The sequence below is a fragment of the Stegostoma tigrinum genome, chromosome 13 (assembly GCF_030684315.1).
Source record: "Stegostoma tigrinum isolate sSteTig4 chromosome 13, sSteTig4.hap1, whole genome shotgun sequence".
Lineage (NCBI taxonomy): Eukaryota > Metazoa > Chordata > Chondrichthyes > Orectolobiformes > Stegostomatidae > Stegostoma > Stegostoma tigrinum.
Window position 1 is genome coordinate 14,026,872 of NC_081366.1, and position 16,227 is coordinate 14,043,098.

The 16,227-nt window shown below is 43.6% G+C and overlaps 1 protein-coding gene across 1 annotated transcript; it reads left to right on the forward strand.

The window, feature by feature from the left end:
- The first annotated feature begins 2,217 nt into the window (after positions 1 to 2,217).
- LOC125458540 (15-hydroxyprostaglandin dehydrogenase [NAD(+)]-like) lies at positions 2,218 to 15,470 on the forward strand. Its single transcript, XM_048543908.2, has 7 exons — positions 2,218 to 2,431; positions 6,439 to 6,562; positions 8,065 to 8,168; positions 11,652 to 11,748; positions 13,863 to 13,939; positions 14,691 to 14,839; positions 15,243 to 15,470. The coding sequence occupies exons 1-7, from the start codon at positions 2,339 to 2,341 to the stop codon at positions 15,385 to 15,387; spliced, it is 789 nt and encodes a 262-aa protein (XP_048399865.1). The 5' UTR covers positions 2,218 to 2,338; the 3' UTR covers positions 15,388 to 15,470.
- The last annotated feature ends 757 nt before the right edge of the window (positions 15,471 to 16,227 follow it).

Below are 16,227 nucleotides of genomic sequence, written 5' to 3' on the forward strand. Positions count from 1 at the left end.
ATTTGTTTCTCCCAGTCTATAAGAAGATTAAATTTCCTAACTATGATTGTAATAACACCTGTCACAGATAGGTGTCCAAGAAGCTATTCTAACTGGTGTTTGTTATTCTTACTTCCATCCACACTCATCTGTATCTTGATTTTCTCAACTATTTATCTCATCCTTAATATGGACTTCAGTAAGATGCTCAACAAGATTCCTAATGGAAGATTGGTTAGCGAGGTTATATCTCACAGACTACAGGGAGAATTGGCTATTTGCATACAGAACTGGCTCAAAGGTACAAGACAGATGATGATGGTGGGGTGTTGCTTTTCAGACTGGAAACCTGTGACCAGTGATGTGCCACAAGAATTGGTGGTGGGTCCACTGCTTAGTTCCTTGAAAGTGAATTTGCAGGAGATAGGATCGTGAAGAAGGTATTTGGTATGTTTGCGTTTATTGGTCAGTACAATATGGATGAGAGATTCCTATATGGATTCCTCAGAACCATTATTTCTGAACTTGTTGACTCCATTTCGGACCGTGTATATTGTGAATGGCTCCACCAGGTGCTGCAGAGACCACACATGTTCTGTCATGACCAGCTATCATGGAAGTCAAGATAGTTAAGAGTCAGAGGGATACGCTGGGAGAGAAACTGATGTAACAGTGGATTGAAAACCTTCTTCCCCCAGAATCCAGGTAAGGCCTCCTTCTCTTAAAACATGCCTCTGCCTTACTCTGCTACTCTCAGGTGGTGACGCCAGAATTGCTCATGGAGGGGGTTCTATAGAGGGCCAGGGCCTGTGGATAGGGTCGCACTTGAACTGCATCACTCAGAATGTACCCTGGCCTACAAATGACCTCAGGGATTTGAGTTCTCACACCAGGCTAATCAAATCACAAGCACTGGCACTTGTTCCAGAGTGAACACCCAGTGCATATGTACACTTGTTTCTGAGCACATTTGGGCAGAAGGCAGTTACTACAGAAAGGGTCAGTGCTGTCTGAGCACAGCTATCATCTAAGATATGGGCCATGGTAATTGATAACATGTTCACTTGAACAAGCCCTCACAGTGCAGTTTGTCCCAGGTCCTGCTCCTTTAACAATGCAGGACTCTTCTCATTATTGCCCCTTTGACAGTGCAGTGCTCTGTCAGTACTGTCCTCTAACAGTACTGTACACCCTTATTACTGATCCATTGACAATGCAGCCTCCAATATTGTGCACTGATAGTATATCTTGTCCTTGGGACTCACCTTCAACAGTGCAACACTCCCTCAGCAATGTTTCCTACCAGTACAACATTTCCTCACTACTAACCCACTGATATTGCAGCACTTCCTCAGTATTGACCCTCTGTAAAGCTCCGTCAGTACCGAACTTGTGACAGTGCTCCCTCAGTACTGGCTCCCTGACAGTGCTCCCTCAGTCCTGAACTTGTGACAGTGCTCCCTCAGTACTGGCCCCCTGACAGTGCTCCCTCAGTACTGAACTTGTGACAGTGCTCCCTCAGTACTGAACTTGTGACAGTGCTCCCTCAGTACCGATCCGCTGGCAGCGTTCCCTCAGTACTGACCCCCTGACAGTGCCGCACTCCCTCAGAACTGACCCTCTGACCGTGCTCACTCAGCACTGAGCCTCTTGCACTGGGAATGTTGACGTGGACTATTAGCTCAATTCTTTGAATTGAACACAAAAACTCAGATTGTCACAGTGGCTGAAATATTGTTGTAAAATATAAGGAAGGGCTGCTGGAGATTAATTGTGCCCTTTCACTTGGTTCAACCCGTTTGGCAGCTTCTCTTAGTAGGCATAGCCTGGAACGTTATGACATTTCAGGAGGTCATCTAAGTGCTTTTTAGAAGCAGTGAGGTTCCCTGCCTCAACCACCATCCCAGGAAGTGCATTCCAGACTCCCACATTCATTCACCCAAATCACTTTCCTTAGTTCTTCAATGTGAGGGGAATGGATCTTGTTGTGACACCTGGCTGCCTGGACACTGGGGCGGGGAGAGATGAAGCAGGCAGAGTGAACTAAGACATGACAGCTCTTTCCGCCCCACCCCATTAAACGCCGTTTGGTTTCAGGGGCGAGGAACTGTTCTCATTCGTCATTCATGCTGGCCATGAACTCGGAATGTAGAGACCTGGGGGGTTGTTTTGCGAAGAGGGAGGGAGACTGAAGTTCAGACTGGTGCAAAAACAGGAAGGGATGGGGAGGAAACTGATCATATTTTTTCTTGCCCTAGCTCTCTGTGAATGGACATTAGCAGCTAATCAAGCTGTTACACGTGATATATAAACGGCGAGCTCTGGGAGCATAGAGCTGTAGTCCGTCCTCGCTGCTACAATGGAGTTGCAGGGCAAAGTTGCGCTGGTGACTGGCGCTGCCCAGGGCATTGGGAAAGCAATTGCTGAAATCCTACTGAAGAACGGCGCTAAGGTAACGGTTCTGTGGGATCACTTTCTGCCGATTTTTCCGTGTAAAGACAGGCGATGATTGCCGGCACAGTGTATTCAGAAATGCATCTGTTTGTGTTAACCGGAGTATTGCTCTGGAACAAGCGGCGCATAAAAGCTAGGGTGAAAATTGAGACTTTAAAATCGGAACTGAACTGGAGGGAGAACTATATTCCAGCACTTACCCGGGGGTAAGTATGCAATGGTAGAAGGTTTGCCCATTTACCTGTTCCCTCCTCATTCCAAGGCTCCGGGCACACATTCCAGGTGAAGCAGCATTTAACCCGCACTTCACTCCAGACTAATTTGTTTGCTGCGCACAATGTGGTCTCCTCCACGCTGGGGGAACGAAGTGCAGACTGGGCGATGGCTTTACAGAACACGGACCTTGAATCTGCACAATGACCCTGAGCTTCTTATCAGAGTGGTAGAGCTATTCCAGGAAAACTGACCGTTCTGGCCCAATGGTCCAGATGACCAGCCATCCCAATGTGACCTAGCTCCCTTTGCCAGCATTTGGCCCATATCCCCCCCCCAAACCCTTCCTATTCCTATACCCATCCAGATGCCATTTAAATGTTGTAATTGTACCATCTGGCAGCCAATTCCACACACACCACCCTCTGTGTGAAAAGCTTTCCCCTCAGTTTCCTCTCAAATCTTTTCCGTCTCACCTTAAACCTATGCCTTCCAGCTTCAGACCCCCCACTCCAGGAATAAGACCATGGCTATTCACTCAATGCATGACCCTCATGATTTTATAAACTCACCCCTCAACCTCCATTGCTGCAGGGATAAAAGCCCCAGTTTATTCAGCCTCTCCCTATGACTCAAACCTTCCAATCGTGTCAACTTCCTTGTCTGCACCCTTTCAAGTTTAACAACATCTTTCCTATTGCAGGGAGGCCAGAATTGAACACAGTGTTCCAAAAGTGGCCTAGTCAGTGTCCTTTACAGTTGCAACCTGAAATCCCAAACCTGTACTCAATGCTCTGAGCAATTAAGACAAGCATGCCAAATGCCTTCTTTAGCACCCTGTCTGTCTGCGACTTGCCATTCAAGTGACTACACGCGTGCACCCTTATGTCTCTTTGTTTGGTAGCACCATCCCAAGACCCTACCATTGACTGTATGAGTCTTGCTCTGCTGCCATTTTAACACAATATCTCTGTATGAGGCTTGCTGCAGTGGTCCAGCGATGCTTACACAAGCTGGAAGAACAGCATCTCATTTCCCCCTTGGGGACCCTGCAGCCTTCTGAACTCAACACTGAGTTCAATAACTTCAGGGCTTGAACATCTTTTTCCATGTCTTCACCCACCCCATGCCCTGTCATCATATGATCTGCTGAAAGCACAGCTAACCCATTTTCACCTACTTATAGTCCCTTTGGCAGCTCTTTTTTCTCTCTGGCTTACCATGATCTATCCCCTTGTTTGCCTCACTTTTTCTCTCACATGACACTCCATCTCCCCCTAATGGTTACTACTTTCCCCCAACCACCAACCCCTTCTTCAGTACATATACTACCTCTTGTTAGCTACCATCAGTTCTGAAGAACAGTCACTGTACTCAAATTGTTAATTCTGCTTTCTCTCCACAGATGTTGCATCACCTGCTGAGTTTCTCCAGTAATATCTGTTTTTGTTTAAGTATATTGGTAACTTTAAAATTAAGTTTCATTAATCTGTCATCATAATGGCAAGAGTTCCTCAGAGTCATGTCTTCAGCTACTTCACCGATGACCTTAGTTTAATTCACTTATAAGATGTGGATATTGCTAGGTGTACCAGAATATATTGCCTGTCCCAGTGGCCTTGAGAAGGTGGTGGTGAGTTGCCTTCTTGAACCATTGCGGGCGATGTGCTGTAGGTAGCCCAACTGTAGTGGTACAAGGGAGTTGCAGGATTTTGACCCAGTGATCTGAAGGAATGTTCATATATTTCCAAATCAGGACGATGAGTGGCTTGGAGGGGAACTTGCAGGTGATGGTATTCACAAGTATCTGCTGTACTTGCTCTTTGAGATGGAAGTGGTTGTGATTTGGAATATGCTAGCTGAGGGGCTTTGCTAAATTTCTGCGGTGTTTCTTGTAGATGGAATATGCAGCAAACCCTTGTTACCTGCAGGTTGACCATAAAGACATAGGAACAGAAATAGGCCATTCAGCACACAATGTCTGCAATTCCAGTAGATCATGTCTGATTGGTGAGGCTAAGGTCAAGTCTGACTTTCCCTCATGTTTGTTCCCTTACAACTATTACAGACCTAGTCTAGCTGCTGTTTACTTTAGGACTTGATTGTTAGTATAAAAGTTGAAGCTAATTTAAGAATTTATCATATAATTATATGTGTACAATTAATCACTTCTCGGGGATTCAGTTGAAATGAACTAAAACAGTAAAGATTTCTGAATTCTTTAGTTATTATCTGAGATATATGATTAATCATTGTAAAGTAGATTATATCAGGGAATTTTTACCTGGCCAAAAAGCAGGATATGTCATTCAAAAGGGGAATTCAGCTTTATCACCATCTCTTTGAAGAAATGGACTCTAGACCACAGTTTGTCACTAACTTCTCAAGGGCAACTAGGGATGGGCAATAAGTGCTGCTTGCCATACCCATATTCCACAAATGAACAAGAAAAGGCCATAATTTTGAGCTGGAATCCGAGACTTTGGATGGTGCCACCTTACATATCTGGATGGCTACCCAGGAAATGTTAGACAACAAAGTCTTAAAACTCCAGGAGAACAATGCAACTGAACCCCAATCATTGATATTGACTACCCCACCAACTTCCCCTCAACACTCGACTATTAGCCAAACACCCCCAGCCCCAACATGACCTGAACAGCCTCTACTAGTCAATTAATCATCTGGCACATTGCCTGACACCCCCTCTACCCTACCTAACTCCCTTCCAATGATCTGTCTCAATCCCACTTTCCAACCCATTCCCACCTACTAAACCTCTTTGGTCCTAACCCAACTCTGCCCCCAGGCTCCCAAACTTGACTCAACACCATCGCTTAGCTTGGCTTCTGACTTCCACCCCCAACAAATCCCGAACAATCTACCCTATCTTGCTGTCATCTGACCTCTGAATCTGCAAATTTCACCCTCTGTTCCCAATGACCATTTACACATTACCCATTTACTTTCCTACCACAGAGTGATAGATTCTCACAGTGCAAAAGAGGCCCTTCAGATCATCGGGTATCCCTGATTTAAAAACAACTCTAAATCGACACTTGTCGTATTTTCCAGCACTTTGGCCTGTAGCCTTGAATATTGTATCACTTCAAGTGATCATTCAAGTATTTGTTAAATGTTGTGAGGTTTCTCACCTCAACATCCCTCCCAGGCAGTGCATTCCAGACCCCCACCATCTCTGGATGAAAAGAACCTTTTCAAATCACATTTAAACCTTCGGCCTTTCACTTTAAAATTATGCCCCCTCGTTATTGACCCTTCAACGAACGGAGAACAACTATTTCACACCCACCCTGTCCTTGCCTGTCATAATCTTTTACACCTTAATCAGGTCCCTTCTCAGCCTTAAAACATCACCAGCTGCATTGGTGCGATATGGGCCTGTATCCCTAAAGCGTCAAGCTGGGCTCCAGGGTTATGAACACCATGATGTTGCCAACACACTTCCTTCATCCACTGGTGCTTTTCAAAGAAGCTTTGGATCATCTGAACTCTTCACTCATTTTAATCCAGCAGCTCATACCTTTAGAAGGAGGGCACAGCTTCTGTGTAAGGAATGCTGCACCAAATCAGCGTTGAAGGATCCTCCATTAGAAGTCCACTTAGAAAACTCAGAAGAAAGTTCAGTGTGTAGTTTTCATTAGTCTGGTCAGGGTTGGAAATAGTTTGAAATGGGCCACTGACTGATCCAAGCTCCCCTCGGAACATTGATCAACCCATGCTTTTGCTTTAGGAACCTTTGGGACTAAACCATGTTTTTACCTCCTTTAGGTTAGTCTGTTAGATATCAATGTACCCACAGGGGAAGCCACCAAAGCTGCCTTTGCACAGAGCTATGGAGATGAGAATATTTTGTTCCTCCCATGTGATGTAACATCTGAGAATCAGCTGAAAGGTACTAATTCAAATATTAATTTTAATAACATGCCACAGACATATTCAATCTACTGATTTCTAAATGGGCTCTTTGCTGCAACCAGTGGGTGTAATAATCAACTGGTATTGATGTGAATGGGAGTTGCACAGTTAGCATTAATAAGTTCATGCACTGCAGTATGATTAAATATAATCAGTACAGAAAATAGATCACCTTCCATTTGCTGAGGGAGGAGAATGAGGATGAACTTATGTTTAGAAATGGACACTCAGAGCAGGAGGTAAATACTCTGCCCTGAAATGGGATGCTTTGTTGGGAGCACTGATTCCAGAATTCAGCTGTCTGTCTGTACTCGGGCACCAAGTGATGCTGCTCAGCTTTTCTGCATTCCTGCATCTCAGGGTCTCAGCGATCTTGGCGGAGAATCTCAGTCCAAGTGTTCCTTATTTAGACCCTTGGGGTGGCGGTACATACTCCTGGTGTAAGTCTTGGTTTAGTGCCTCAGGAGAGGGTATATGTTCTAGTTTAGGATCACAGTTCTCCTGTTGATGGTTTTCAGTGTCTCTTCAGTTCTGGCCAAAAGACTCAGTCTGTTGACTCTTGCTGGGAAACGAGGGTGTTCTTCAATGGTTTGATGTCGCACACCCTTACCATTTTCTAGGTGTATATATGGAGCAGGGGAGGTGTTTTTTTTGAAATCTATAGGTGGCTTTTATTTTGGGATTTTGATGGCTGCTGATTGTGGAAAATGGGAAGCATGCTGGGAGCATTCCTTCCATTTCACATACTGCCAATGGAAGGGTTCCCAGTGAGAATCTCCAAACATTCTTGTTCAACATCAAGAGGATTTGCCAAAAACTTTCTGTTTAGGCTTTAGTCAAACACCTTTCCCAGGACCACGATCAGGGAAATTCACTCAATTTTTTGCATGTATACATTATTCCCAACAATGAAACATCTGATAACTGGGCTGGAAAGTCTCAGTTATAAGGCAAGACTGGATGGGATGATGTTATTTTCTCTGAAGCAGAGGACACTGAAGGGTGATCTGATTGAGACATACAAAACTATGAGGCAAGGACAGGGGAGATAGTGAGAATCTCTTTCCCAAGTCAGATATATCTAAGACCAGAGGGCATAAGTTTAAAGTGAGGAGTAACTGGTTGAGAGAAGGCCTCAGGAACAAATTTTCTATTCAGAAAATGGTGGAAATATGGAATGAACTGCCTGAGAGGGTGATGGAGACTGGTGGTCTTGCAACATTTAAGAAGCATCTCAATGAGTACTTAAAATTCCAGGGCATAGTAGGTTATGGACCATGTGCAGGTAAATGGGATGAGCATAGTTTGGTGGTGGTTGATTAATGTTGATCTGGTGGGCTGAACGGCCTGTTTCTACACTGTATGACCCAATGACTCAGTAACTAAATGAATCTTTCTGACTAAAGATTTTATTGTTGGTATGTTCGGTTAAAGATGTTGCAATCTTTTCCAATCAACTCAATTCATTGTCTTTTCCAGATTGTTTCAGCAAAACTCTTGAAAAATTTCAGAGTTTGGACATAGTATGTAACAATGCAGGGATCTCTGAGGAAAACTGGGAGAACTGCCTCAGTGTAAATCTGGTACGAATTAATTGTTTAATAATTGTTAATTGGGTTTTAAATGAGCATATTAACACTTACTAAAGCTGGGATGTGGTTGAGTTTGGAGATGAATGTTTTAAGGTTTCATTCTGTAAATCAATCAATAAAGAATGGTTCTAATAAAGCCTGGTTCTCTACATTGTAATAGTATGAACTCCTGTGGTGGGTTGCTGAGGCTCAGGATATTTAGTTTGTTTCCTTGGTCACTCACTACCAAAGCTACATCCATCTGACATCTGTGTCCTTTAAGATCTGGCCAGCTCAGACAACGTGGTGCCCCAGTACAGTATCTTGCCAATAATCATGACACTCTTGTCAAAGCCCATATTTCTAACCACCACTAACCATTCATACATGATGAGCACCCACCTAGAATATGTTCTGAAGCCTTGTTTTCCTCAGATCATGTGATCATTTTCATGGAGGTGCTCTGATCTGAGATTGTAGAGAGAATGTGATGAGGGGAGAGAAACATCTAAGATAGAGGGATGAGAGGTGGTGAACAGCAATAATTTCCCCTGGTGTTATTGACCTCACACCATGACATTTTTTAACTTGCTCATGGGTGTTGGTGTTGTTGGCTAGGGGCATTTGTAAAGGTGGTGGTGAGCTGCTTTCTTTAACTACCACAGCTGATGTTCTTGAGGTCTACCACAATGTAATTAGAGGGGGAATTCCAGGGTTTGGACCCAGTGACATTGAAGGAATGGTGATATATTTCCAAGCCATAATGATGAGTGAATTGGAGTGGAACTTGCAGGTGGTGGCATTTACATTGATGTAGAAGATGCTAACTGGGTTCTTATTGCACACAGAACACATTTGTTAGTCTGATGGCATACATAGAACATAGAACATTATAGCACAGTACAGGCCCTTCGGCCCTTGACGTTGTGCCGACCTGTCATACCGATTTCAAGCCCATCTAAACTACACTATTCCATGTACGTCCATATGCCTGTCCAATGACGACTTAAATGTACCTAAAGTTGGCAAATCTACTACGTTGCAGGCAAAGCGTTCCATTCCCTTACTACTCTCTGAGTAAAGAAACTACCTCTGACATCCGTCCTATATCTTTCACCCCTCAATTTAAAGCTATGCCCCCTCGTGCTCGCCGTCACCATCCTAGGAAAAAGGCTCTCCCTATCCACCCTATCTAACCCTCTGATTATTTTATATGTTTCAATTAAGTCACCTCTCAACCTTCTTCTCTCTAATGAAAACAGCCTCAAGTCCCTCAGCCTTTCCTTGTAAGACCTTCCCTCCATACCAGGCAACATCCTAGTAAATCTCCTCTGCACCCTTTCCAAAGCTTCCACATCCTTCTTATAATGCGGTGACCAGAACTGTACACAATACTCCAAGTGCGGCCGCACCAGAGTTTTGTACAGCTGCAGCATAACCTCTTGGTTCCGGAACTCGATCCCTCTATTAATAAAAGCTAAAACACTGTATGCCTTCTTAACAGCCCTGTCAACCTGGGTGGCACCTTTCAAGGATCTGTGTACATGGACACCGTGATCTCTCTGCTCATCTACACTACTAAGAATCTTACAATTAGCCCTGTACTTTGCCTTCTGGTTACTCCTACCAAAGTGCATCACCTCACACTTGTCTGCATTAAACTCCATTTGCCACCTCTCAGCCCAGCTCTGCAGCTTATCTATGTCTCCCCGCAACCTGCAGCATTCATCATCACAGCAGTGGACCCAACACCGACCCTTGCGGTACACCACTAGTAACTAGTCTCCAGGATGAACATTTCCCATCAACTACCACCCTCTGTCCTCTTTCAGCAAGCCAATTTCCGATCCAAACTGCTATATCTCCCACAATTCCATTCCTCCGCATTTTGTACAATAGCCTGTTGTGGGGAACCTTATCGAACGCCTTGCTGAAATCCATAGACACCACATCAACCGGTTTACTCTACGTACTCCACGACCTTCCCTTCACAAAACCATGCTGACTATCCCTAATCAATTTATTCTTTTCTAGATGATTATAAATCCTATCCCTTATAACCTTTTCCAACACTTTACTAACAACTGAGGTAAGGCTCACTGGTCTATAATTACCAGGGTTGTCTCTACTCCCCTTCTTGAACAGGGGAACCACATGCGCTGTCCTCCAGTCGTCTGGCACTATTCCTGTAGACAATGACGAGTTAAAGATCAATGCCAAAGGCTCGTCAATCTCCTCCCTGGCTTCCCAGAGGAACGTAGGATAAATCCCATCCGGCCCAGAGAACTTATCTATCTTCACCCTCTGAAGGATTTCTAATACCTCTTCCTTGTGAACCTCAATCCCACCTCGTCTAGTAGCTTGTATCCCAGTATACTCCTCGACAACATTGTCGTTTTCTAGAGTGAATACTGTTGAAAAATATTCATTTAGCGCTTCCCCTATCTCATCTGACTCCACACACAACTTCCCACTACTATCCTTGATTGGGCCTAATCTTACTTTCATCATTCTTTTATTCCTTAAATACCTATAGAAAGCCTGAGGGTTTACCGTGATCCTATCTGCCAACACCTTCTCATGTCTCCTCCTGGCTCTTCTGAGCTCTCTCTTTAGGTCTTTCCTGGCTACCTCGTAGCCCTCAAGTGCCTTAACTGAGCCTTCACATCTCATCCTAACATAAGCCACCTTCTTCCTCTTGACCAGAGATTCCACCTCCTTCGTAAACCACGGCTCCCGCACTCTACAGCTTCCTGCCTGCCTGACAGGTACATACTTATCTAGGACACACAGGAGCTTTTCCTTGAATAAGCTCCACGTTTCTAATGTGCCCATCCCCTGCAGTTTCCTTCCCCATCCTATGCTCCCTAAATCTTGCCTAGTCTCATCGTAATTGCCTTTCCCCCAGCTTGTTGTTTCTATTTTCCTATGACACGTCACACAATATGAACAAATATTGAAGTGGAGGCTCAGGTTCTGTGAAGGAATCTGTTGTGCCAGTGGAACAGGAAGTACTCATGAAAGCGGGAGATAACTATGATCTGTTAGTTGATAGTTGTGGTTCAGTCATTAGAAATTCCTGCCACCTTCCTGGGAAATCTACTTGTGATAAGCATGACTTCCTTAGTGTACTGGAGCATACAAACTGCATCAGTTTTCACATTCCACTGAACATTCTATTCATTCAATGGATCAATTGGTTCATTCTACTACCTAGTTTGCCAACTCCTAATTTGTCCGTCCTGTTTATCAGGCTAACCATTCTCCAAATCATTCTGTATTGTTCCACAATATTTTGTTGTTTATGACTGTACTATCACCTGAATTTTGCTGTGTTCTGCTATTGCTTGAATAGACTCTTGTTGGGTGAACTTGAATGTAGCTCGCTATCTACATGTATCTCTCTACACTTTGCTACTGTCTATACATATCAGTATTCTAACGTTATCTGATTGGGTCTGTTCCTTGGTGATTTCTATGATACTTGTATTGCAGGTCAGTGTAATTAAGGGAACCTATCTGGGAATACAGCACATGAGTAAAGAGGCTGGTGGGAGAGGAGGCGTGATTGTTAATATTGCCTCCATTGCAGGTGAGTCAATAAAGTAGCAACAGTTTATCAATGAATATTCTAAGTGTTGCCTGAGAATATTGGAAAACAGCCACTGTGACCAAATTACATTTTCAGGAGATTACACAGTGTGGAGTTGGAGGAGCACAGCATGCCAGGCAGAGTCTGAGGAGCAGGAGAGCTGACGTTTCGGTTTGGGACCCTAGTTCAGAAATTGGAGAGGGGCAAGGGAACTCCAAAATAAATAGAGAGAGGAGGGGTGGGGCTGGGGAATGTAGGTGGGATGGTGATAGGTGAGTGCAGGTTGGCAATGGTAAGGATTGATCAGTGAGTTGGAGGAGCAGAGAGGTGGGAGAGAAGACAGACAGGTTGTGTCAGGTCGAGGAGGTGGGGATGAGTGGGAGGGTTGGTCATGGGATGTGGCTAGGGGTGGGGAGATTTTGAAACTGGTAATGTCCATATTGAGACCATTGTGTTATAGGCTCCTAAGGCGGAATATGAAGTGCTGCTCCTCCAGTTTCCAGGTGGAGTCATTGTGACACTGGAGGAGGCCCAGGATGGACATGTCACCCAGGGAGTGGGAGGGAGTATTGAAATGGTTTGCAACTGGAAAGTGTTGTCGTTTGTCGCAAACAGAGCGCAGGTGGTCTGCAAAGCATGTTCTGGAGAAGGTTGTTTTACATATAACTTACTGCAAAGGAACATAGCTTCCACACAGAATGTATGAGCAATTTCTCAGAGGGTTTGAAAGTGAATTAGGGCATTTCAAAGCCTGAGGGCCCACTTCTGTTGATTTTGAGCAAGAACGATCGAGGTTCAGAGGAAATGTATTGAAATTTGCAAATAATTTCAAAAAGGAAGTACAGATAATTTTTTAAAAGGCTGGAGGAAGTAATGATAAGTTTGGGCAATAGGTCTAGTAGTAATAGATGAAACTTATTGTTGGGAAGTATGAGCAGATATTGTAAAAGCCAAGAGTTAATGGTAAGCCTTTACCGAGTTCATTAAAACCATGTTAGATACAATGTGCATATATGGGAAGGACATTAAATAGAGAGTAACATCCACAGCTTCACTGAGAATCTGTCTGGTTTACCATGACATAAAGATAGACTGGAAAATTTATGGTCTTTTTCTTCAAACGAATCTTAATTCTGGTGATATGAACGAGTTGTTTACCAATATGAAAAGATGGACTAGGTTAGATAGAAAAGGAGCTTTATTGTAATTGAAGGGTTATTGAAAGAAGATTAAATGCCAGAGATTCAGAGCACAGCAGCAACAACTTCTTCTCATTGAGACATTGTTCATGTGGGATTCTTTTTCAGTTTGTTTGTTGAGGCAGGAAGTGCCAATACTTAAATTTAGATGACGTAGATGGAGAAAAAGGTGGAAGAAATTTGGAAACCATGCAGGTGAATGTGATCAAGACTATTTGTTCATATAAAAGTTAAATGTTGACACGAATTGGATGGACTGAATGACCTGTTTCCCTGCTTCTTCTGGCATACTGTGTCTCGTTCTGGTCACCCGATATAGGATGCTATTAAGGTGGAGAGGGGTCAGGAGAGATTTGCCAGGATATTGCCAGGAATGGAGGGTTTAAGTTATGTGGAGAGGCTGGATAGGCTGGGACTTCTTTCTCTGGAGCATAGGAGGATAAAGGCTGATCTTACAGAGGTTTATAAAATAAGGAGGGGTATAGATAAAGTGAATGGCATGTGTCTTTTCCCTAGGGTAGGGTATTTCAAGGCTAGGGGACATATTTTTAAGATGAGAGGAGCAAGATTGGCAAAAGACATGAGGGGTAATTTTTTTTACACAGTGATTCGTATGTGGAATGAACTTCCAGAGGAAGTGGTGTATGTGGGTGCAATTACAACATTTAAAAGACAGTTGAATACGTATATGAATAAGAAATGTTTGGAGGGATGTTTGCAGGCAGGTTGGACTAGTTTAGTTTGGGATTATATTTGGCAATCAACTGCTTATACTAAAGGGTCTAGCGAGTTTTGAGAGCCTAAAGGGCCTGTTTCCATGCTGTATGACTACGATTGTATGACTCTATGCATTTCAATATATTCACATGTTTGGTGGAGTGTTTGAAGCTGACTCTGCTGTTTTATGGTGAACAGGTGTGATTCCATATTTTCTTGGACCAGTTTATGCAGCCTCAAAGTATGGAGTAGTAGGATTCACTACGTCACTGTCTGTAAGCATTATATTGCAAAGAGTAAATGTTTTCTGTGTAAATAATGCGCTAATCCTGTACAAGAATCTAAGAACAAGGAGCAAGTATGGAGCTTGGAGAAGGCCACATTCATGAACATAGATTGCCAGTAGCTGGCACTGATCGCTGTGCCCTCAATGTCATGGTCTGTCAACTTAAAAATGAACTTTTTGCTTCCTGTTTATATATGCCCATTAATATATTAACCATAATGCAGTGAACTCTTATCTTGCATATTAATCTTTTTGGTGGCATCTAATACATGTCCCTTGGAAATCCAAATGTACTACATTGCCTGCTTCTCCTTTATCAACATTGGTAGCTCGATCCTCATAAATGTGGCAGGCGGCCCATCTCAAACTGATGAATGGTTAAAAGGCTGGAGGGCAAGTGAGCCATATGGGTGTGGGCTTGCTCCAAACATTTAACACTCCCAAAGAAAGATGAGACCAGGATATGGGGCTGAAGAGACAAGTGTAATCAGATTGAATGTGTTGTTGACCCTGATGCTAAGTGTGTTTGAATTGTGCTGCCACTCAGGAGAGCCTCACACAAAGCACAAACACTTTCCAGGAACTTGGGCTGGATTCCTGATTACAGCAGTGCACTGCAGTGAGAATGGGTCCTAATCACACAATTCAGTATAAACTGGGACCTGAGACCTTCCCCTTAGAAAGTTGTAAAGTTTGATAACTTTGGAGAGTATGAGACATAATGTAGTTTCTGCTTTCAGCTGACCTGCCTTGAGAAGCATGGAGTTCGACTACAAGCGCTGTGTCCTGGTTTCGCTGACACTCAGCTTCTGGCAAATCTGAAATGGGTGAAGGATCCGGAACAGAAGGAGAAGCATGACATAATTTTGGCCAGATTTGGAGTGCTGACGTGAGTACGAAAACAATCGGGAAGTGGGTTGGGAATTGACAGGATGAAAACATGCTCAAATGTCTCCATGGAGTACTAGTGATGAGCAATTGATGTGATGGTGCGGTATCCATGAAGTGACACTGATTGATTTCTGAATCTTTGGCATTAATCTGAGAATTTGCATGTTGGATTTGACGTGATGTGATGTGACAGCAGATATGCAAACAACCCTGGAATGTCTTCTGGAAATCAGTGACATTGGCTGTTTGTCCTTTATTGACTGTGCTAGTTAGATTCTCCCAGACTGGGTAGGAGGCTCGGTGGTCTGCTGCCTTATCCAACTGGAAGGAATTGCATTCCGAGAGCGGGACGTTTTAAACTAATTAGATGAATATTCAGGATTACCATCTGATTTTTCCAGGACCTCACAGATTGCAGAGGGATTCTTGAAGCTCGTCATGGATCAGACCAGGAATGGGGCATTGCTGAAGATGTTGGGAAATGGTCTCTTTGAGTATGAACCCCTACCAGCAATTTGTCTTCCAGAAAATCTGACATCAATTTAGGGACCTAAAGAGTTCAAGCAACAGATTACTGAGAAGAATGGAAAGTTTAAACCTGATCAGAAATAAAATGGCAATAATTTTAAGTGGTGGTGCTGCATTCAGTGTTTTCATATTAAATTGTTGGTTATAAATCAGAATTCTGATCAAGGTTGTGTTATGCTCTCATGGTTTGTATGCATTTAAGAAGCATGCTGATGATGCAATTCCTGTGTCATAGCATGTGACCTGAGGATATGAAGACCCATACTCCATCTTACCTCAGATCACTGCACAACAGAAGAGCATGCTTCCAAAAAACTCATGGTTTAAAACTGCCCCAGCGACTAATATGGCTGAAAGAAAATGACAATTGTTCATGATAATTAGCTATATTGATATCTGCTGGATTCTACAATACTGATATGCGTGCCCAGTTTCTTATATTACAGGAGCCATACTGGTTTAAGAATACTTACAACTTTCAACTGCTGAAGGAAAGATAAACCAGTTCTATTGATGTGTAAAATGTGAGGCTGGATGAACACAGCAGGCCAAGCAGCATCTCAGGAGCACATGTGCTCCTGAGATGCTGCTTGGCCTGCTGTGTTCATCCAGCCTCACATTTTATTAAAAGCTTTTGTGCTCCTGAGATGCTGCTTGGCCTGCTGTGTTCATCCAGCCTCACATTTTATTATCTTGGAATTCTCCAGCATCTGCAGTTCCCATGATCTCTGATACTATTGATGTGTAAAGTGGCTTTTATGGCAGAAAACAGGGAGACCCCCTGATCTGGTGGATGTCTGATGTCGTCTCCCTCTGATGTTCACAGCCACAAGCTGTCCACATACCTGAGAACCAATC

Excerpts from the sequence above, each read along its gene's own strand:
- LOC125458540 (XM_048543908.2), top strand. The coding sequence starts at position 2,339 with ATGGAGTTGCAGGGCAAAGTTGCGCTGGTGACTGGCGCTGCCCAGGGC. Across the intron at positions 2,432-6,438 it reads TACTGAAGAACGGCGCTAAG|GTTAGTCTGTTAGATATCAA; the intron begins GTAACGGTTCTG and ends TACCTCCTTTAG. Across the intron at positions 14,840-15,242 it reads GCCAGATTTGGAGTGCTGAC|GACCTCACAGATTGCAGAGG; the intron begins GTGAGTACGAAA and ends TGATTTTTCCAG.